Source organism: Triturus cristatus, chromosome 3_2 (genome assembly GCF_964204655.1).
Source record: "Triturus cristatus chromosome 3_2, aTriCri1.1, whole genome shotgun sequence".
In the NCBI taxonomy this organism is placed as follows: domain Eukaryota; kingdom Metazoa; phylum Chordata; class Amphibia; order Caudata; family Salamandridae; genus Triturus; species Triturus cristatus.
The window spans coordinates 170,167,721-170,185,422 of record NC_140584.1 but is presented as its reverse complement, the minus strand read 5'-3'; the positions used below and the strand labels follow the sequence as shown (position 1 = coordinate 170,185,422).

The 17,702-nt window shown below is 43.0% G+C and overlaps 1 protein-coding gene across 1 annotated transcript; it reads right to left on the bottom strand.

The window, feature by feature from the left end:
• Positions 1-277: 277 nt before the first annotated feature.
• Positions 278-17,255, bottom strand: LOC146856968 (uncharacterized). The gene is made up of 4 exons (XM_085647458.1): positions 16,735-17,255; positions 6,598-6,796; positions 4,044-4,099; positions 278-3,496 (listed from the first exon to the last, which is right to left on the bottom strand). The coding sequence occupies exons 1-4, from the start codon at positions 16,898-16,900 to the stop codon at positions 3,210-3,212; spliced, it is 708 nt and encodes a 235-aa protein (XP_085503584.1). The 5' UTR covers positions 16,901-17,255; the 3' UTR covers positions 278-3,209.
• Between the last annotated feature and the right edge of the window lie 447 nt (positions 17,256-17,702).

Sequence of the window (17,702 nt, the reverse complement as noted above, 5' to 3'; positions counted from 1 at the left end):
AAACGCAACAAGCTGGCAGTGTATCTGAATTGTGTATTATTGTCCAGCACAAACTCATGTCATCAAGTAATCAGGTGAAAACCGCTACATGTGATAGACAAGATTCTGCCTTCCAGCTTCCTGTAGAACACTGACTATCCCGTAGACACAAAGTATTGCCTTATTAATGGAAAGAACATTATTGAGAATAGCTTTAAGGTTATCCCTACAGTAAGAAATCTTTAAACAAATCTAAAGTTTGAATTTTTCAAAATATTTCAGAAATACACCAAGATTAGAAACATACTTAAATTAAACATTTATTCAATTGACAGGACAAAACATTTGAGCTTTTTACAAGGTTGGTGGATATCTTTCGCCATCACCATACATTCTATGAAAACAGAACATCTAAAAATATTAGTTCTGATAAATTTCACTTTTCTTACATACATGTGCATATTTTACTATATACCTCAATGGGTTTTATTATCAAAATATAATTATTTTGGGAATGCAATTTACATATTTAGAAAATAACACAAAACAAAACACAACTTACATTTTTTAAGTAAATACATCTTAGCTGCTTCTAAATTACTAAATATGTATTTAACCGCTGAACAATCATTGCTATTTCACTGTTAGCATATTTGGGAAAGTAGTTGTAAAATGAAATAATTATGTGGTGAATACAAATTTTGCAGTGCTGGGTGACGTTTGCCGGTATGTTCATAAACAATTTGTGTATCATTGATTCTACATTAATAACAAAAGTTGGTGAAACCCTGAGCTTCAATCACTGCTTTTTCAATTTTACAGTTCGGATGTGTGAGTGCTGAAATTATACGTTTTTGAACATGGATTGGTATATAACTGTATAACCATGTGCCAAAAATGAATTCAAGACATAGAAACATAAATATATTTGTTAATCTAAAGGTTTAACATTCCACAGTGTCCTTACAATTTCCCATGAATTCCATTTCCCAGTGTAAAATTCCTTGGGAAATGTTGTGATATCTTTGATTTGGCGTCTTTCTGATCATATATTTAGGCGTTAATGTGCCATAAATTCTTCACAGTGTCGGCCTCTAAAAAAGGTGGAGCTAATTCAACCATTAAATTAAACATTTTCTGAAAACAAACATTAAACTATTTTATTGTATGTTACAAATCATATTGTATTTCACATTTATAATAATGTTTTCTTATCAGCTACAATATTGCTCAGAAAAATTCTGGTTCTCAGCACAAATCGACAGAAAGAACATAAAAAACATGAGAAAAATTCACAATAGATGCAAAAGTCAAAGTAAGAAACTTTTTAAAGTATTTGTCTAGCGTCTAGCAGGACAGTTATACACATTGACAAATTATAAGTTAGGCAGTTATTGGCCGAAACGGCCTCTCTATGTCCCTGCCTTGGGTAGAACACAGATAGCCTATGATATTCTTCATTATTGGCTTCCTTAAATTTCAAATTGGGGTATACAGATTTTCTTTTCAAAGCACTTATAGATTTTTGCCGGAATATTACTTTTATTCCCGTTTGTTACATTGACATCCTTTCAATTGCATGGTTGATTTGGGAGCGAATGATTGAGAGAGAAGCAGAACAAGAATGTGAAACGAAGAGAGTGAGAGAGAGATTAAGAGGAATAAGAAGCAGGGAACGAAACTAAAATGAAGTGATAGAAACAGACAGGGCGAGACATGGGCATAGAGAAGAGGAGGGTGGGAAATGTCAGATAAAAATGTGGGGAGGGAGAAGCTAAACGTAAAAAGATATACTCAAATAATGAGTAGAAATAGAACAATTGAGAGAATGTGTGTTTTTCATGTTTTGTTCATGTATGTCAGAGTTGGTCACTGTGCTAGCTGTGAGTTTTATTATGTATGTTTTACTGTTGTGTTTGTGCAAACATTTTACTGTCACTTTGGAACAATGACTGGACAAGAGACTAATCAGCGTCCTATGTGCTGGGATTTTAGAGTATGCTGCTTTTTTTTTTTTAAATGTAGGGGAACAAAGTGATACCCATTTTTGTTAACCTTACAAAGATAAGCCAGTCTGTTACCTTTGTATCTAGCACTGTGTTCATTGTGGAATGTAACACTAATTTTATCAGTGACCCAAAGTCCCACAAACAGGACTTATCTCCCACCTAGCCAGGTTAGAATTCACGTGATAGTCATTGGTCAGATAGCTCATTGTCTGAATATAAATTGTCGTAAATTCCTTGAGGCACAGGTGAAAACAACTCAGGCATAGTGGGGCTGAATTAGGAATTCAATACAGGAAACTGTGTGCTGTCAATGAAGGGTCCGAACGTGTCTGCCACAGCGACTTCAGACTTCATTCACTGCCGGAGTATATTATGCATTGGCTGGGGAATGGCGCAGATTGCTGTCCTTTTTGGACGGACACAAATGGCCAATCAAAAAAAAACATTTTTGAATATCAAGATTACTAGCACAGTCTACAATCAGACAAGAGGGATCACCAGAGAGCCTGCTCATGGTTGAAGATCAAGATTGGCAGGAGCAGAATGAAGTGACTGTAGACAGGACTCATACACAATTACCAACATCCATGCCGGCACCTTAGTCTTGCAACATGTAGGATGCTAGTATAGAAAGGGCAAAATGGATCAAGTCTGGTGGCATCAAAATTGTCACAATCCGTTGAAAATAGAACACATTGATTGCATCCAAGCTTAAGTCCATATGTGAAAAAGGGAGTTTGATAAAGAATGCTAAATTGTTTGATCAGCTAGAGCTTTTAGCACAAGCGATGTTTGGTCAGTGTCTAGTCACCGCTAATGCAATGAATGTGCATGAATGCGCATCCCAAGGTTTGACAGCTTTAAACGAAGGCCTACTAACAGAAAGGAAAATTTTACCAGGTATAGCTCCACAATACTTACACACTCAACATTTAATTGAGGTGCAGTGCCGCGATACAGGTGGTTATGTTTTTTTCTTATCACTTCATGCATATGTAGCCTTGTGGTCCCAGTCATTGCATCAAATATGGCAGCAGCTATTCCATTGGCCACTCAAGTTATCACTCTGGCAGAATGAATTGGGCTTCAAAAATCACATGTGGCACACAGTTCAGAAATAGGAGATTCTAGTCATGGAAAGTCAAAAGTGCAGTGATGATAAGTTGCCCCCATACTCCCGACCCTATACTGGCTCGTCACAACCTTAGTTCTGCTAGGTGCCTAGGATGTCTGTCGGCCATTGACAAACAGGAGGAAAACAACTTGGAAGGCTGCAATCAAAATGGAGCTGGAGTATGATGACTTCTCTGAACCATTCTTTGTTGTTGATGTTGGTTTAGTGACTGTCACAACTGAGGGTGCTTGTGTGACAGTAGATGCATTTGGAGAGGAAGAGTTGCCAGTTGATGGATTTGTGGCCGTTTGGTTGCTATTGGGTGCATTTGTGGATGTGTTCACATTTGAAGATCCTGTGGCGTTGAAAGACTGGGGTGCTGCTGTTGATAAGACTGAAACACAAAAAAGTACATTTCAATTAGTTTGGGGACCATCAAAGTTTCTTAATGTTTCATAGAAGAATCACCGTATTCATACACAAATACATAGATATTAATAGCATATGTAGCGGGTTATATCTACCTAGACTGATATTCCCCTACTTTCTGAAATATTGTCAGCAGTACTTATGGAGTCAGTTAGAGCTATGAAGTAGCGTGACTGATGAGTGGTGATACCAGGATGCTTGTTTTCTGGTCCAGTGAGGACCTGACCTGGCAGTTCGAGCTAGACTGTTCCCATGAGGCACAGGGTCAAGACTGATTTGCATATGGCTGGGTCGAAACTGGGGTGGCATGGTGAGCAAAAACAATGATGCATTTAACTCACATCTATGACTGGGGGTGAGTGTTTGGCAGTGTTCAGCATTTCGTCTATCATCTTTTTGTGTTGCCACACTGCCCTTTAAATCATCTGACTACAGTCAAGTGCAGTGGTAACATGGCTTCTCCAGTTCTTTTTCTGTCTACATGAATGTAAATTAGTTCCAGATGCTCTTACCTGCTTCTAGTGCTTTTTTAATCATATATAACACGTCTCCGACTTTGATGTATGCCCTGTAAAATGTAATAACATAAATTGTTGGTCAGATTAGCATATTTAAATCAACAGCAATTTACACATATCACCAGTAAGTATTCTACACCTAAAATGGATCTGAACGGGACTCCTGTTTTCAAATAGATTTTCAATGTATTTATTTATTTCCTAAATGTCATAGCATTCCCTACAACATGCAGCATATAAAGCTAGGAAAATAAACATATCAGTTCGGCGTGGCAGAGTATCACCAATGAAGCATCCACCGTTCACTCGTTGGAGTTTTAGGGTTTAATTCCAATTGTTCTGTTATTTCGAGCAAGAAAGATTTGTGCTAAATGTTAACGTGGAAACCAGTGGAATCCTTAGTGGCCATTTCAGGAGATCAGAAACAGGCCATAGTTTTGTGGACCTGGTCCAAATTACATACAATTATTTACGGGCACACCATTAAACCACCTTTATTTGACAGACTTCTATCAAAAATATTCCAGTAGTGGGCCAATGTGAGTCCATCTTGTTTTCCACCAGGTTCCACCAGAACTCTTTTTTAACTTTCGCACTCCACCAATTTGCAGAGCGGCGACTGCCAACTCATCTGTACCGTTTTTTCAATATGGCTGTTTCTAAACATAAATCTGACAAATTTCCCCAGGCATTACTGTATTTTAAGTGTTGCCTTTTCCTTTGGGGGGAGTTTTTTTGTTTGTGTTCTTTTCTGTAGCCCTCAATACTTGGTGGCCAGTGAAATGTTTCAGGGCCTGGGAGTGGGCTGTATAGTTTAGACTCGTTTATACAACTGCTCGTTCCACTGCCTTCAGACAGGTTCAGATAGGCACACAAATAGGCCCAGACACCAAAATAAAGGTGGACACCATTAGTGAACCAGATATGGCTAAAACAAGGGCTCCCATTTGTAAATTAGGCCAGATTTGTATTTGTAAAGTCACGCTGTACGGGTATTTTTGAAGCTATGGGGGACTGCATGCATTTGTGCTTGCTGCAATTAATGTTTGTGGTGGTATCAGGGTAATCAACAGCAAAAACTGCCCCACAAACTGGTAAGAAGCCTCCCCACACACTGATCTGTCAGACCAGCCCATCAGGCACTGTCTGATTGCCCTATAGACCAGTTTGATCCTGCTCCCAGCCCCTGAGGCAAGGCGGAATAAACGGATGTACACACCAAAGGGTGAGCCAGGGATAAATTGTATAATTTGTGCAGGTGTTTGCTCGCCTTGGGACTTGCACTAATTTCTAAACACAGGCACTTATTTATTTATTTACAACAGTCAACCATGTGGTGGGGATGTCTGACTATTTTATAATCAATACAGTGTTTTACAATCCCTTATACTTAAAAAAAAAACATACGGGCATATGTACAAGGAAATGGCACAGTGCTGCGCTGCAGCAAATTCTGCAGCGCAGTATTATTTAAAAAACGCAGGGATGTGGTATTTACAAGAATACGGTGCACCCTGTGTTTTCCCTTGCACTGGTGCTAAAAATAGTTGACTAGTGGCAACAAAGACACCCTTGCATCATGGAGCATGGGTGCCTGTATCGCAGGGATGATTGTTTTTGTGAATTAAGGTGACTCTTCCTGCACATAAACAATCTATAATGGCATTTTGCTCTTTCTATGTGCGCTGCAGAATGTGGCACACACAACAAAAGCAATAACGAGTTGGAATTAAAGTATTTCTTCTTGTTACGCAATCCAACACCTGCTTATGCATGCAATTAGATGTTGGCACTGCCTCATATTTACACATCCTTGTAAATCCGGGGCATCATCAAAAAGCAATGGGTGTTGTGGTAGAACGCCAACAGCAACACTCAGTGCATGCCCCTTTCATGCAGAGACCCGCGTGAAAGGGTACCTTATTTACAAAGTGATGTGAAGCCATGCAAAGTAGCTTAATGCCACTTTGTAAATATGGTGCAGGGCATTGCGCCATGGGAATGTCGAAAAAAATGACGTTCCGGTGGAGCAATCCCCTTGTACATATGCCCCATACTGCAGCTAGAGTGTCTATACCATCCTTGCAGCTTCACATGGCCTACAACAATCCAAGATACCACACTTGTAGATTTAATAGTTGGTAGGTAGAGCTAGAACTGGCATTGGGCACAGATGTCAGGGACAGTGAGTGGAATGTGCTGTAGTGGCGTCCTTAGAAGGACCTTGTGCCCTGTCACTTACAGTTTTCCAAATTAAGCACTGTTAAAGAGCTGAATATTGTTTTCCTGTGCTGTAGAAATTCTAAACCGGTGTTATCTTTCTCACCTCCCTTTTTTTTTATAAGCCTGCACACCCCTGAAACTCAAACCGTGAAAGCTACTGAGACAACATACATTTAAACTATTTTTTTTTCTTCTCACCTACTCTTTTTTCAGTGAGAAAGGTTGAAACATTTCAAAAACACTGGCATTCTTGTTGGAGGCAATAAATACATGTATCCATTACTGCACTAAACCATACTTCGGGCCAGCTGAGAATGTCCCTCACCGTATCTCCACGGACTGTGATGAGCCAGGGGATGTCCACTGCGCAGTGAAGCTCGTGCTTGAGGAGTTGGACAGCAGAGAACCGTTGCTGCAAGATCTCACGTCGGCTGCACCTCTCCACATTCCCAAATTCATGCTTGTTTTGGAGTCTACAGCTTGAAGCTGAACAGTGGTGAAGTTTGTAAGTCCAGCAACAGTTACTGAAAAAGAAGACACCAATCTGATTGTTACTGGTACAAAATAAATGCCTTTTTCACACAAGTGACTACAAGCAACCCAGTTCCCACTTCCTAACAGGTGGTTGGTATAATGTAAGAAGCAGGCCTATGAGTAGCACTTACTTTCTCCCTATCTTAACAAAGATTTAAAAAGCCAAGATAATGCACAAATGTCTGTTGATACTGTGGGGCCTGTTCACAAAGGTAAATTCTCACATGTAAATGTACTCATGTAAATCTACTTCTACTCGTAGGCCTTGATCTACACGCTTAAGCTCGTCACCATTTCTTAGTACAGTAACCTTACATGTCTACACCCCCTCAGTTCTTTTGTGAGTGTGTGCTTATGTTAGCATGCCCCTTCCTAAACCTCTCTACATTTCCCTAAATAACTCCTATTTTTGAGTCCTTGTTGCCCATGTTTTTTCCACACCCCTGGTCCCTCCCACATGCACACATACATTGTATGGTTACTTCTAAGGTGTGGTGGAGATCTCCACCTAGACAAAGTAGGTGAGGCAGAGGTCTATGTACATAGGTTTGTGAATAGCATTTTGTAGTATGTGAGCAATACTACTGCAGCACTACTTTAGAACTACAAAATGTAGTTTGTGAAGTGGCCTCCAGAGTTCAAGTGCAAAAAAGGTTTTGTAAAACGAATGCATGCATGGCAGAATTTGCCACTAAGACATCTTAGCCCGAGGAGATGTTCTGATTTCCCTATTTTGCCCTATGATCCTCCCCCAAACACTCCTCCTCTTGCTAGGTAAACCCTCCAACGTATCCCATTGTTGATTTTCCATGATCAGAATGATTGATTTTTCTTTTAATAAAATTCAACTCTGCCTGCTCTTGTCATTGCCAGAAATAGTATTATGCCAGTAACAGCTCTCTTCTCTTCTCAACTTTCAGTTCACTCACTGATATATTTATTAAACACTTGTGTTCAGTGGAACTGCTTTTTATACAACGTTTTTAGTCATAAATCGGAGCTTTTGCCAAAAAGTGTCCAAATTAAGCCACCATAGATACCGCCATGTTTTATACTATGTTTCTACTGGTGGTGGGCTGACCGCCTGTCCATCTCTTCATTTATATTATATATTTCATGTATTGTATGCTAGTCACTACAGACAAAATAGCAGTTGTCTGCAGGGTGACCACCTCACTCCAGTTCATTATGGACTCTGCCTTCAGTCCTGATTTTCTCATTGCTTTCAGCTGTGCTAGTTCAATCATTTCAACTGAAGCAAATCAGGACTATAATATCCAGAATGCACTAGATGTTCACATGAAATTTCAGGAGCAGAAACAGGTTACTGAATGACACAGAAGGAGGTTGTCGTCATAGGTGTTGTTGACCTTTCAGTCAGAAGAACAATGGAATAGGGGGTGCGCCTTTAAAGAACTTTAAGAGAAACTGCAGGAATAAGAACATTAAACCCGGACAACAAAATTGTGAACGGTGGAAGGAGGTCCAGTTCACCGTAAAAAAATCAGCAACTGAGGAAACAGTGATCGAATGTTAATTCAATGTATATGGGGGTCCAACAAGGGATGTAGCGGTAAGGTAGATGAGGTGAAAGTAGCAAGGGGAGTAAAAAAGGATATTGGGTGACAAAATGGGGAAGGGAGTTAATAAGATGAGAGGCAAGGGCCTCTGAAGAGGTGCAGAAAAAATCAGGGAGAAGAAAGGACGAGAGCTACAACCGACCAAATGAAGTTACATAGTCTGAATATATAGATTTTACGTTTTTCGCAGACTTTTAGTAGGTTTTCTTGTTTTTTGTGGAATTCTGTTAGAGTTCCATAATGAGGCGGCTGCCAAACAGAAGGATTGAGGGGCAGGCAGGCGCCATTTAAATGTCTTTGTTTCAAGTCTGAAAACACTTTTTGCTACTGGGATTTTTTCCCAATCAGAGATTTGTGATGAAAATTCCAAACATAGTGGTGGTTGCTGACCTTAAAATGATAAATAGGGTACTATAGTCCTTTTTGCACCAGAAATGCCTCTCGCTGTGGAATGGACCAGTGCCAAATTGTATTTATGCCTACCTTTTAGGACGCCATTTCCTTCAAACAAGCATGGCATATCAAATGCTCAAACTAGCCCACAATATACAGCAGATTAATTCAAAGGTTTCAGTTTTTTCAAAGAGTGAAGAGTTGATCTAAAGGGTTTTGGGGCCAGCGCAATGTCGGAGATCCTGGACAGATGTTGAGTGATACAAGGCTCGCGAGATTTCAGGTCACATGCCGGATTTGTGGGGAAGCCGTCCATGTGCAGTTCCGATAGCCCCAATACATTGAATGTGGATTTATGTGGCAAAGGAAGGTTTTGAGGAGGACAACGCCCAACTGTCATGTAGTGCCACTCTGCTACTATGTGTCCATCAGGTATTCTCTAACTAGCTCTACACAGAATCCCTCTCTCTCCCTGTATCACAACACACACATAACGTTCTAGCCCATTCGATGTCTAGCTCTCTCTCCAACCAAGCCTCGGTCCTTCATACACTCTCATAATCTGTCGCCCAACGTGTTTTTGTCTGCCTCCCTTTAGCTCCTGGTTTCACTCTCTACGTGTCTCTCTCTATCTTTCTCTTTATTTTTCTATATGTCTCTCCGTGTCCCCTCTTTTTTCTCTAGCTCAATCTCTTTCTCTGTCTCTCAATTCTCCGTCAATGTTTATCTCACTCATACACTCTCGATCTCTCTTTGTTTCCCTTTCTCTTTGATTCCCTCTCTCTGTTGGGCTCCCTTTTGTGCTGTCTCGCTTACTTTATGTATGTGTTTCTTTTTCTCTCGGTCTGTCTCTCCCTCTCTTTGTGCTTAGCTCTCTTGTTTGTCTGTAGTTCTGAAGTGTTGAAGAGTGTTCTGTAAAAGACATTCTCTCTCTCTCTCTCCCCCCCCACCCCCCTCTCTCTCTCTTCTCCCCTCCCCCCTCAGCCTGGGAATTTGTGTGTTTTCATTGCCTTTCCAGATGACAGCCCCCGCAATCCACCTTTACCCGCCAGCAAGGATTAGTTGAAACCGGCCTGTTCCAGCTGAAAGTAGTTCTTCTCAAATGCGAGTTCGGGCCGTAGATATGGGCAGATATGGGCAGAATGCATCGCATTATTGCATGTTGTTGTTGCGATTTGCAATTCAAGTGGGGCAGGAGGTATGTTGCAAAGTCGCCACCTGCGCTATAAAACTGCAGCAGAATGAGGCATCCCCGCCGGTGAGTGGGTTTTATGTCACAATGCAGTAATAAAAACGTTTTTGGGAAAATAAAAATCAATGTCCTAAATATGGCTTACGATAACAGTTCTCCTTTGGGTGTAGAGTTCGTATTATGAATTCCAGATGTAGATATTTTTGTAAATAATCCATAAGCACAGTTAAGAAGGCCAGAAATCGCAGAGTGGAGAAAACACGAAGTGCTCCAGTATACAAAGAAACTGGGAAATGTGTTCCTGACGGGTAACTTCTGTGTTTGAAGCAACGTTCAGACTTCAGAGGTCTTCCAGTGAAGCTGCAAATGTTGCAGTTTCCTTGGAGTCCTGGCAGATGTAAACATGTCAACATTTGAAAATGTAACCGTTATGTATCCAAATAAGGAAATATAATGCAGATATATATTTACTCTTGCTAACTTTGTTCTCTCCGCTGTAAAATTAGTTTTACACATGGAGAAAGGCCTTTCCCCTGCAGCACCCCAGTTTTAGTGGTGTTCCTGGCCTTCTCTTGTCCTGATTAACTTATGCACTTATAAAAATGTGGCATGTGTGCGCCTGAAAGCTGGAGACCGCTACCTGGCTGGACCAGGGATGTCGAAAATAGGATGGGGATTGCCTGATTTATGCAAACCTTTCAGTATTTTCAAGAAAAATGAATTTGCATACAGCGGATTTGAATAGACCTCATTTAAATAATAAGGTGTTTCCTGAACACCTGGTAGTGTTCCTCCTCCCTGTGACCTGCGTTTGGAACCCCTCTGATAGATACCGCGAAATCAGTCCTTGACGACCCCATCCGCAGATGCCAGTCATCTGCCACCATTGAGTCTACAAGTGCCCATAACTGTCCACCGTGCAACTTCCTTAGCATGGGGTGTCCATGGTAAGTCCAGGCGTTCCTGCTAACTGTACATGATAACCACGGACTATGCACACAAGTTCCATGTATTTACATTTATTTCAGGACAAAATCTGAAAATCTGTCAGGAGCCTGACTTTCCTTGACCCACAGCAGAGACCTCTGTATTACACTTTATAAAACTCCACTCTAAAAATAGAAGCAATCAACTCAAGGTCCAAAGATAATGTCAACAAAATGGAGACAGGAATGACGAACCTCTTCCAGATAGACAGCTGGTAATTTAGATTAAATGTACCAGTGTCGTCCGTAATTTATAGCATGCAAAACCCACAGCGGGCGCAGGAACAAGGTACGGAAGCTGTGTGTTCCTACCACCAACATTCTGTTTCTTGCTACTCAGTAACCTGGAGTTCTCAAATATACAGATTCATTTTAGGAAGTAAGACCCGCTGCGCCAAAATGAGCGTACAGAGCGTTCGGTTCTCATTTTTCCGCATTTGAGGCCCTCATCTATTTCCGTTTTTTTATTTGCATTCTGGTTCCGAGATTTAATGGTAATGAACAGGACTACAAGTACCAGAATGCAAAGATAAACCCCGGCCAGCATCGGGGCAAACTGAGTGCTGGAGTGTGAGGCAGTGTGCGCCCATCCTCCTCCTATTTGATAAGGCTCCCTCGAGCTAACGAGCTGACGAGCTCTGGTTGATGCACCACCTCCCAGCGAGTGGTACTGAGACCTGAGAAGACTTTGGGCAGCATCTCCAGCACCCCCAAAAAAGTGTTGCACTCTACTGAAGAAGGACAATTATCCTGAAACATGTGTCTAGAGATACACAGCACTGGCTGCACCAACAAGGGTGAAAAACTAAAGCCTGACACCGAAGAAAGTGTTATCATGCACTGCATTTATTATGATGAATCGGGGCAAACTGAGTGCTGAGTGAGAGGCAGTGGGCGCCCGCCCCCTCTCATTTAAATAATAAGCTGTTTCCTGAACACCTGGTAGTGTTCCTCCTCCCTGTGACCGGCGTTTGGAACCCCTCTGAAAGATACCGCGAAATCAGTCCTTGACGACCCCATCCGCAGATGCCGGTCATCTGCCACCATTGAGTCTACAAGTGCCCATAACTGTCCACCGTGCAACTTCCTTAGCCTGGGGTGTCCATGGTAAGAACAGGCGTTCCTGCTAACTGTACATGATAACCACGGACTATGCACACAAGTTCCATGTATTTACAATTATTTCAGGACAAAATCTGAAAATCTGTCAGGAGCCTGACTTTCCTTGACCCACAGCAGAGACCTCTGTATTACACTTTATAAAACTCCACTCTAAAAATAGAAGCAATCAACCCAAGGTCCAAAGATAATGTCAACAAAATGGAGACAGGAATGACGAACCTCTTTCACAGAGACTGCTGGTAATTTAGATTAAATGTACCAGTGTCGTCCGTAATTTATAGCATGCAAAACCCACAGCGGGCGCAGGAACAAGATACGGAAGCTGTGTGTTCCTACCACCAACATTCTGTTTCTTGCTACTCAGTAACCTGGAGTTCTCAAATATACAGATTCATTTTAGGAAGTAAGACCCGCTGCGCCAAAATGAGCGTACGGAACGTTGGGTTCTCATTTTTCCGCATTTGAGGCCCTCATCTAGTCCCGGTTTTTTATTTGCATTCTGGTTCCGAGATTTAATGGGAATGAACAGGACTACAAGTACCAGAATGCAAAGATAAACCCCGGCCAGCTTGAGGGGCTCGCGCATAGGACTGGGGCTGTTGAGAGAGCTCTGGTGCACACACATTGTGGTGAAAATAGACTCAATCATTCATGAATTTCTGCATTTGCGAGTTAAGATTGACTGCCGAGACCCTTTGTACATCACCATCAACGGTGCAAACATATATTTCACTTCATGTTCCTGCAGGGGCAGAGTAAGCATGACAAGTGCCCTGGTGCAAGGACGGATACCATAGACGTGCAGAATAGCAAGATATAACACATAGCATCCCAGAGCTCCGGTGCCACTGCACCTGCCGCCCCATTGATAGCTTCGCCCCTGCGTTCCTGCCATCACATGTGAGAATGTTTGCAAACTTACAGCGACCAACTCCCAGGCTTAAAATGGTGGTCTTGTGTTTTTGATGATAAAATGTTAACAAAAAATAACGGTTCGAACCTCGTCGACATGGAAAATGGCGACCGCGAGGTAGAGGGGGGAGAGAAAGAGGAGAAATCGAGAGAGAGGTGGAGAGAAAGGGAAAGAGAGAGAGACACGACTCAAAAGCCAACACAATAGAGTGGATTAACAATTGAGCTGTGGAGGGAGTGGTTACCCTGAGATCACAGTGTGCCGAGAAGCAGTAACAGCACAGGGCGCATCTCCTGCAGGCCGCCGCATCCGCCTACTAGAAGGATGTGTGCACAGCCTCAGGCGCTAGCGGAAAGAACCGGGGGTAAGAGAAGGCCAAGGGAGAATGCTTGCATATCTCCTTTGAACTGGCTGTGCTTTGACTGTGTATACAGGGAGCACCAGTGTACAGCGGAATTCTGTACCCTTGTGTACTGGGGGAGGCTCTGCCTACGAGTGCTGGAGACCACTGTGCACTTTAAGAGCGACTGTGCGCCTCTGTGTACTGGGAAAGACTCTGGGCTTATTTACAAGCCCCTTGCGCCACCCGTACGTCGCTTTTCGTTAAAAAATGACGCAAAAGTGGGGCAAGGGGCTTGTGAATAAGCCCCTCTGTGTACAGGGAGAGCACACGCGCTCCGAGAGTCCGTATCTATGTGAACCGTAAGAGCTGCGTTGTACAAGTTTGGTTTGAGTGCCTCTGTGCACAGCGAGTGCATGCACCCAGTAGGTGCCTTCATTTATTTCTGTGTACACCAAGGGTCTGTGCCTGCGTGTGTGCCCCTGGCTCTTATTTATGTGCTTATGTCTGCGTGCAGTGAGTGACTGCGTCATAAAGTACAGTGAATGGCAGTGTATTTTTTGTAAACTACCTGCACCTCCATGTACAGTGACCAGGACTCCGTTGGCTTAAACTGCCGACTTTGGTGCAGGAAACCAGGGTTCGAGCCTCGAGGTCCCGTCCACATCCTATGATTCTGGGCAAATCACTTAATCTCCCCGTGCCTGAATGTGTAATGTAAATACGGTGCTCATGTAAAGCGCTCCAATACCTTCGGGTCGCGTTCGCGCTTTATAAATATGCCAAAAAAAAAAAGTGGGATGAAAAAACCTGGGAAGTTTCTCAAAGGGGCGTGATTGATGAAATTAAAGGCGGTTTAATAACACTTAAGCCCAAAATCTGTGCTTTGCATAGTGTGCCGCCCGACTGACATTCAGCCGCTTCTGTCATTCCATCCAGATGTGTAAATACACCAAGTAATATGATAGCTTCAACAAGCCAGGACTATTGGCTTTGTCAATGGTTGACAGTTGCATAAGCAACAACTATGGCTCTGTTGTATAAAATATGGAAAATGTTTCAGTTCTGAAATGATGAGACTGAAAGAACTATAAGGAGTCTTTCTGAAGTCATATCAAAGGCAGTGAAGGGTGGGGCTGGAGTTAAAAAAAAATCGCCGAGGATGAGGGCAAAAATGGAGAAGCCGATAGGGATCCTTCTCAGTATCTGCTTTTTAGAACAGCCGGTGCTGAGCACAGGCAGGACCCAGCCCACTTAAAGCCCTGAGAGTAAACGCCTGTCTTGCGTGTAGTGCCAGTGCCTCTGTGATCTGTAAGTATTGTGAGTGCTTGTCTCTCTCTCTCCTATGAGTGCCCGTTGTTCACAGTGAATGCTCGTCTCTTTGTGTACTCTGGTAGTCCGCACCTGTGTGTACAATGAGTGCCCGTGCCTCTGTGTACTGAGTGCCAGCGTCTCTGAGCACTCTTTCTGCCCGCACCCCTGTGTACAGTGGGCCCCTTCTCTCTGTACTAGGCGTCAGCGTACAGTATTTGACTGAATTCATGTGTACGCATGTCCGGGTCTCTGTGTGCCGGAAGTGCCTGTTCTTCTGTACCGCTTTTTGTCCAAGTCTGCCTCAATATACAGTGAGTGCTAACACCTAAGTGTACCATGAATGTCGTGCAGCCCTATTGGCAGCGAGTGTACAGTGAGCGCCCAGGGCAGTACAGTGTCATGTTGGGGTTGGGGGCCTCTGCTTGTGATGACTATGCTGTACCCAAGGCTTTAATTGGGCCGGGTCCTGCCGGTGCTCAGCACCGGAAGATCTAAAAAGCAGGTGCTGAGACGGGTCCCTATAAGGCTCTTCATTTTTGGCCTCACCCTCAGGGTGAAAAAATATCTTAACTTGGCAGCAGCCCCACCCTTCACTGACTTTGAGGTAACTTCAGAGACTCAGTATAGTTCTTTCAGTCTCAACATTTCAAAACTGAAGCATTTTCACTATTTAGATACAACGAAGCCATACCTGTTGCCTATTTATCCAATGCAACTAACAACCATTGGCAAATCCAAAAGGTCCTGGCTTGTTGTAGGTGTAAATTTACTTATTCTATTACATATCTGGATGGAACGACCGAAGCAGCAAAATACCAGACGGGCAGCAGACTATGCTAAGCAAAGATTTTAAGTTTACGTCGTTTTAAGCCCGCCCTTAATTACTTTGGCCACTCCCCTTTGAGAGGCCCCCCAGATTGTTCACCCAACTTAAAACCCTGGCTGTACCCCCATACGCAGTCTATTTTTACATGTGCTTCTGGGTTCGCGTGTCGTCTTCCTTGTATAAAATGATCGTCCTGTGACCTCCCCCCCCCCCCCCTCTCAACTTCCATTTTCTCGAGTACCTCGAACCATTGCGTACATATGTGGCATTCCCCCTGTGTACCAGGAGCGCCCTGCACCTCTGTGGACAGGAAAGGCCGGCACCTCCGTGTAGGGGTGAGCACGGAGGGCGATGTAAGCCCACATGCTGAGACTGAAGAGCCTGAAAACACATTATATAGGAGTGTTGCGCTATGACGACCTGAGCACCGTTACTTAGGCGCTGTGTAGAGCGATATGAAGAACACGTCACCATAAGAGGAGACAGAACTGAATCTCTGCAGTGCTGACTCATCCTCCAGACCTCGAAAGGTCAGTAAAAAGAGAAGCCTTTTGTCATAGAAACATTAGCTCCCTGTACCTCGCGGTGCTACCAATAGGAAACAAACAGAAGTGCCGTAGCACGCATTATATAAAACATAATATGATGAGGAGGAGCATTGATATTATAAAAGGAAAAATGGCATATTATGGCGTAACTGCCGAACTTGTTATTCACGGAGCCACGTATTGGAAAACTCTCTCTCTCACACACACACATTTATAGCATATAAATACCACCTGTACTTAGCGACGCTAGGACTTGTTAAAAACAGTAGTAGCAGGCACTAATGAAAGTATTCTTATGTTAAAAAATAATACCCTTAAGCTGGGTTAACAATGCTATAACGTGTTACAAAGCAAACGCTTTAATAAAATAATATATTATTATTTTATAACTTTTATTAAAAAGCAGCTCCTTTGATTCGCAGTAATAATAGCGCCTGCTTTTCGCAGCGCCAGATTTGGCAAGGTGGAGTGCTACATAAAACGTATTTATTCACACACCACTGTTTTGAAAAACCTGCAGTGCAAGTGGCAGCTGGTTCCACACAGCGGTATTTCTTAGAAATAGCAAGCGTTAAACAATGTGTAATTGTCACATCAGGGTCATTGAATTGGCGCAAGAGAAACGCCTGGTTTTCACAGCTGTACGAACCTTCACAAAGTGCGGTATAACGCGCTATGCATATGTCAATTCATGATCGCAAAGCCCCAACTTACCTGTGTAGTTTGTGTTGGCCACGTAAGCGCCAGGCGTTACCGTCAGGTTAAAGGGCACGTTGGCGGTGGTGGCGTTTGTTGTGCTGCAGGGGTCCGACTGCATGCGGACGGGCGTGACCAGCACGCCAATGGCGAAGAGCAGGGCGCAGATAGTGGGAGCTGCCATAGTGACGCGAACGCTTCTTCACCTGTGTCCTGCACGGCTGGAAACACACCTGTAGCACTGATGCACTTATCAGAGATGCGGAGCGTTTTATACCCGGCTCTCAGGTGAGAGGAGAGCCTGGAAATTATTAGCAAACACTGGGCGTGCCCACAAAATGCCAGTTTCTTGACATCCTGCTACCTGGGTGCACTCGTGATTCATTCTCACATGAAAACGGGAAGGCAGTGGGGCCCTGTCGTGCGCAATAATTTAATTCAAGCGTGAGGCAATTCTAGCTTCATCGAATGCAAAAATAGAAATTGTGGAGTTGGGTGGAGGACAAAATGTCGCAACTGGATTCTCCTCTAGAATGAGCATCTTCTCCAGAAAGATAAGGATTTTCTAATTCTACCCTGCTCTACAAAAGGTGCTGACAACTAAAATCTGAGGTGATAATTAAGCTTTATTACTAGGCCAAACATTATCCCCCTCTCAGTCGCATACCAAACATTGATATGATATTTCCTCATCAGTGCACCAACAGACAGTGCAAAATCCTGTTTATTTCTCAGTTCATTGACAGTTTGAGCTTAGTACGTCACTCACATGCACCACTTGACCTCGACGTGGGGACATTTTACATTTTTAATGCACCAAACACACGTTATGTTATTTTTTTTGTATAGCGCACAACTCACTCTCGAGGGTATCCTGGCACTGAAGCAGGAGCTGTATGGACCGAGCCAGGGTCAGAGACTAGCCAGGTCTTTAATTTCGTGTGCACGAGGAGGTTAAAAGTGCTCGTTTATAGATTGAGACTCAA

What these genes read in the sequence shown, in the direction of transcription:
- LOC146856968 (XM_085647458.1), bottom strand. Translation starts at nt 16,900, where the DNA reads ATGGCAGCTCCCACTATCTGCGCCCTGCTCTTCGCCATTGGCGTGCTG. An exon ending in TCACAGTCCGTGGAGATACG is followed by an intron (nt 4,100 to 6,597) that starts GTGAGGGACATT and finishes TACATTTTACAG; the next exon opens with GGCATACATCAAAGTCGGAG. An exon ending in TAAAAAAGCACTAGAAGCAG is followed by an intron (nt 3,497 to 4,043) that starts GTAAGAGCATCT and finishes TTTGTGTTTCAG; the next exon opens with TCTTATCAACAGCAGCACCC.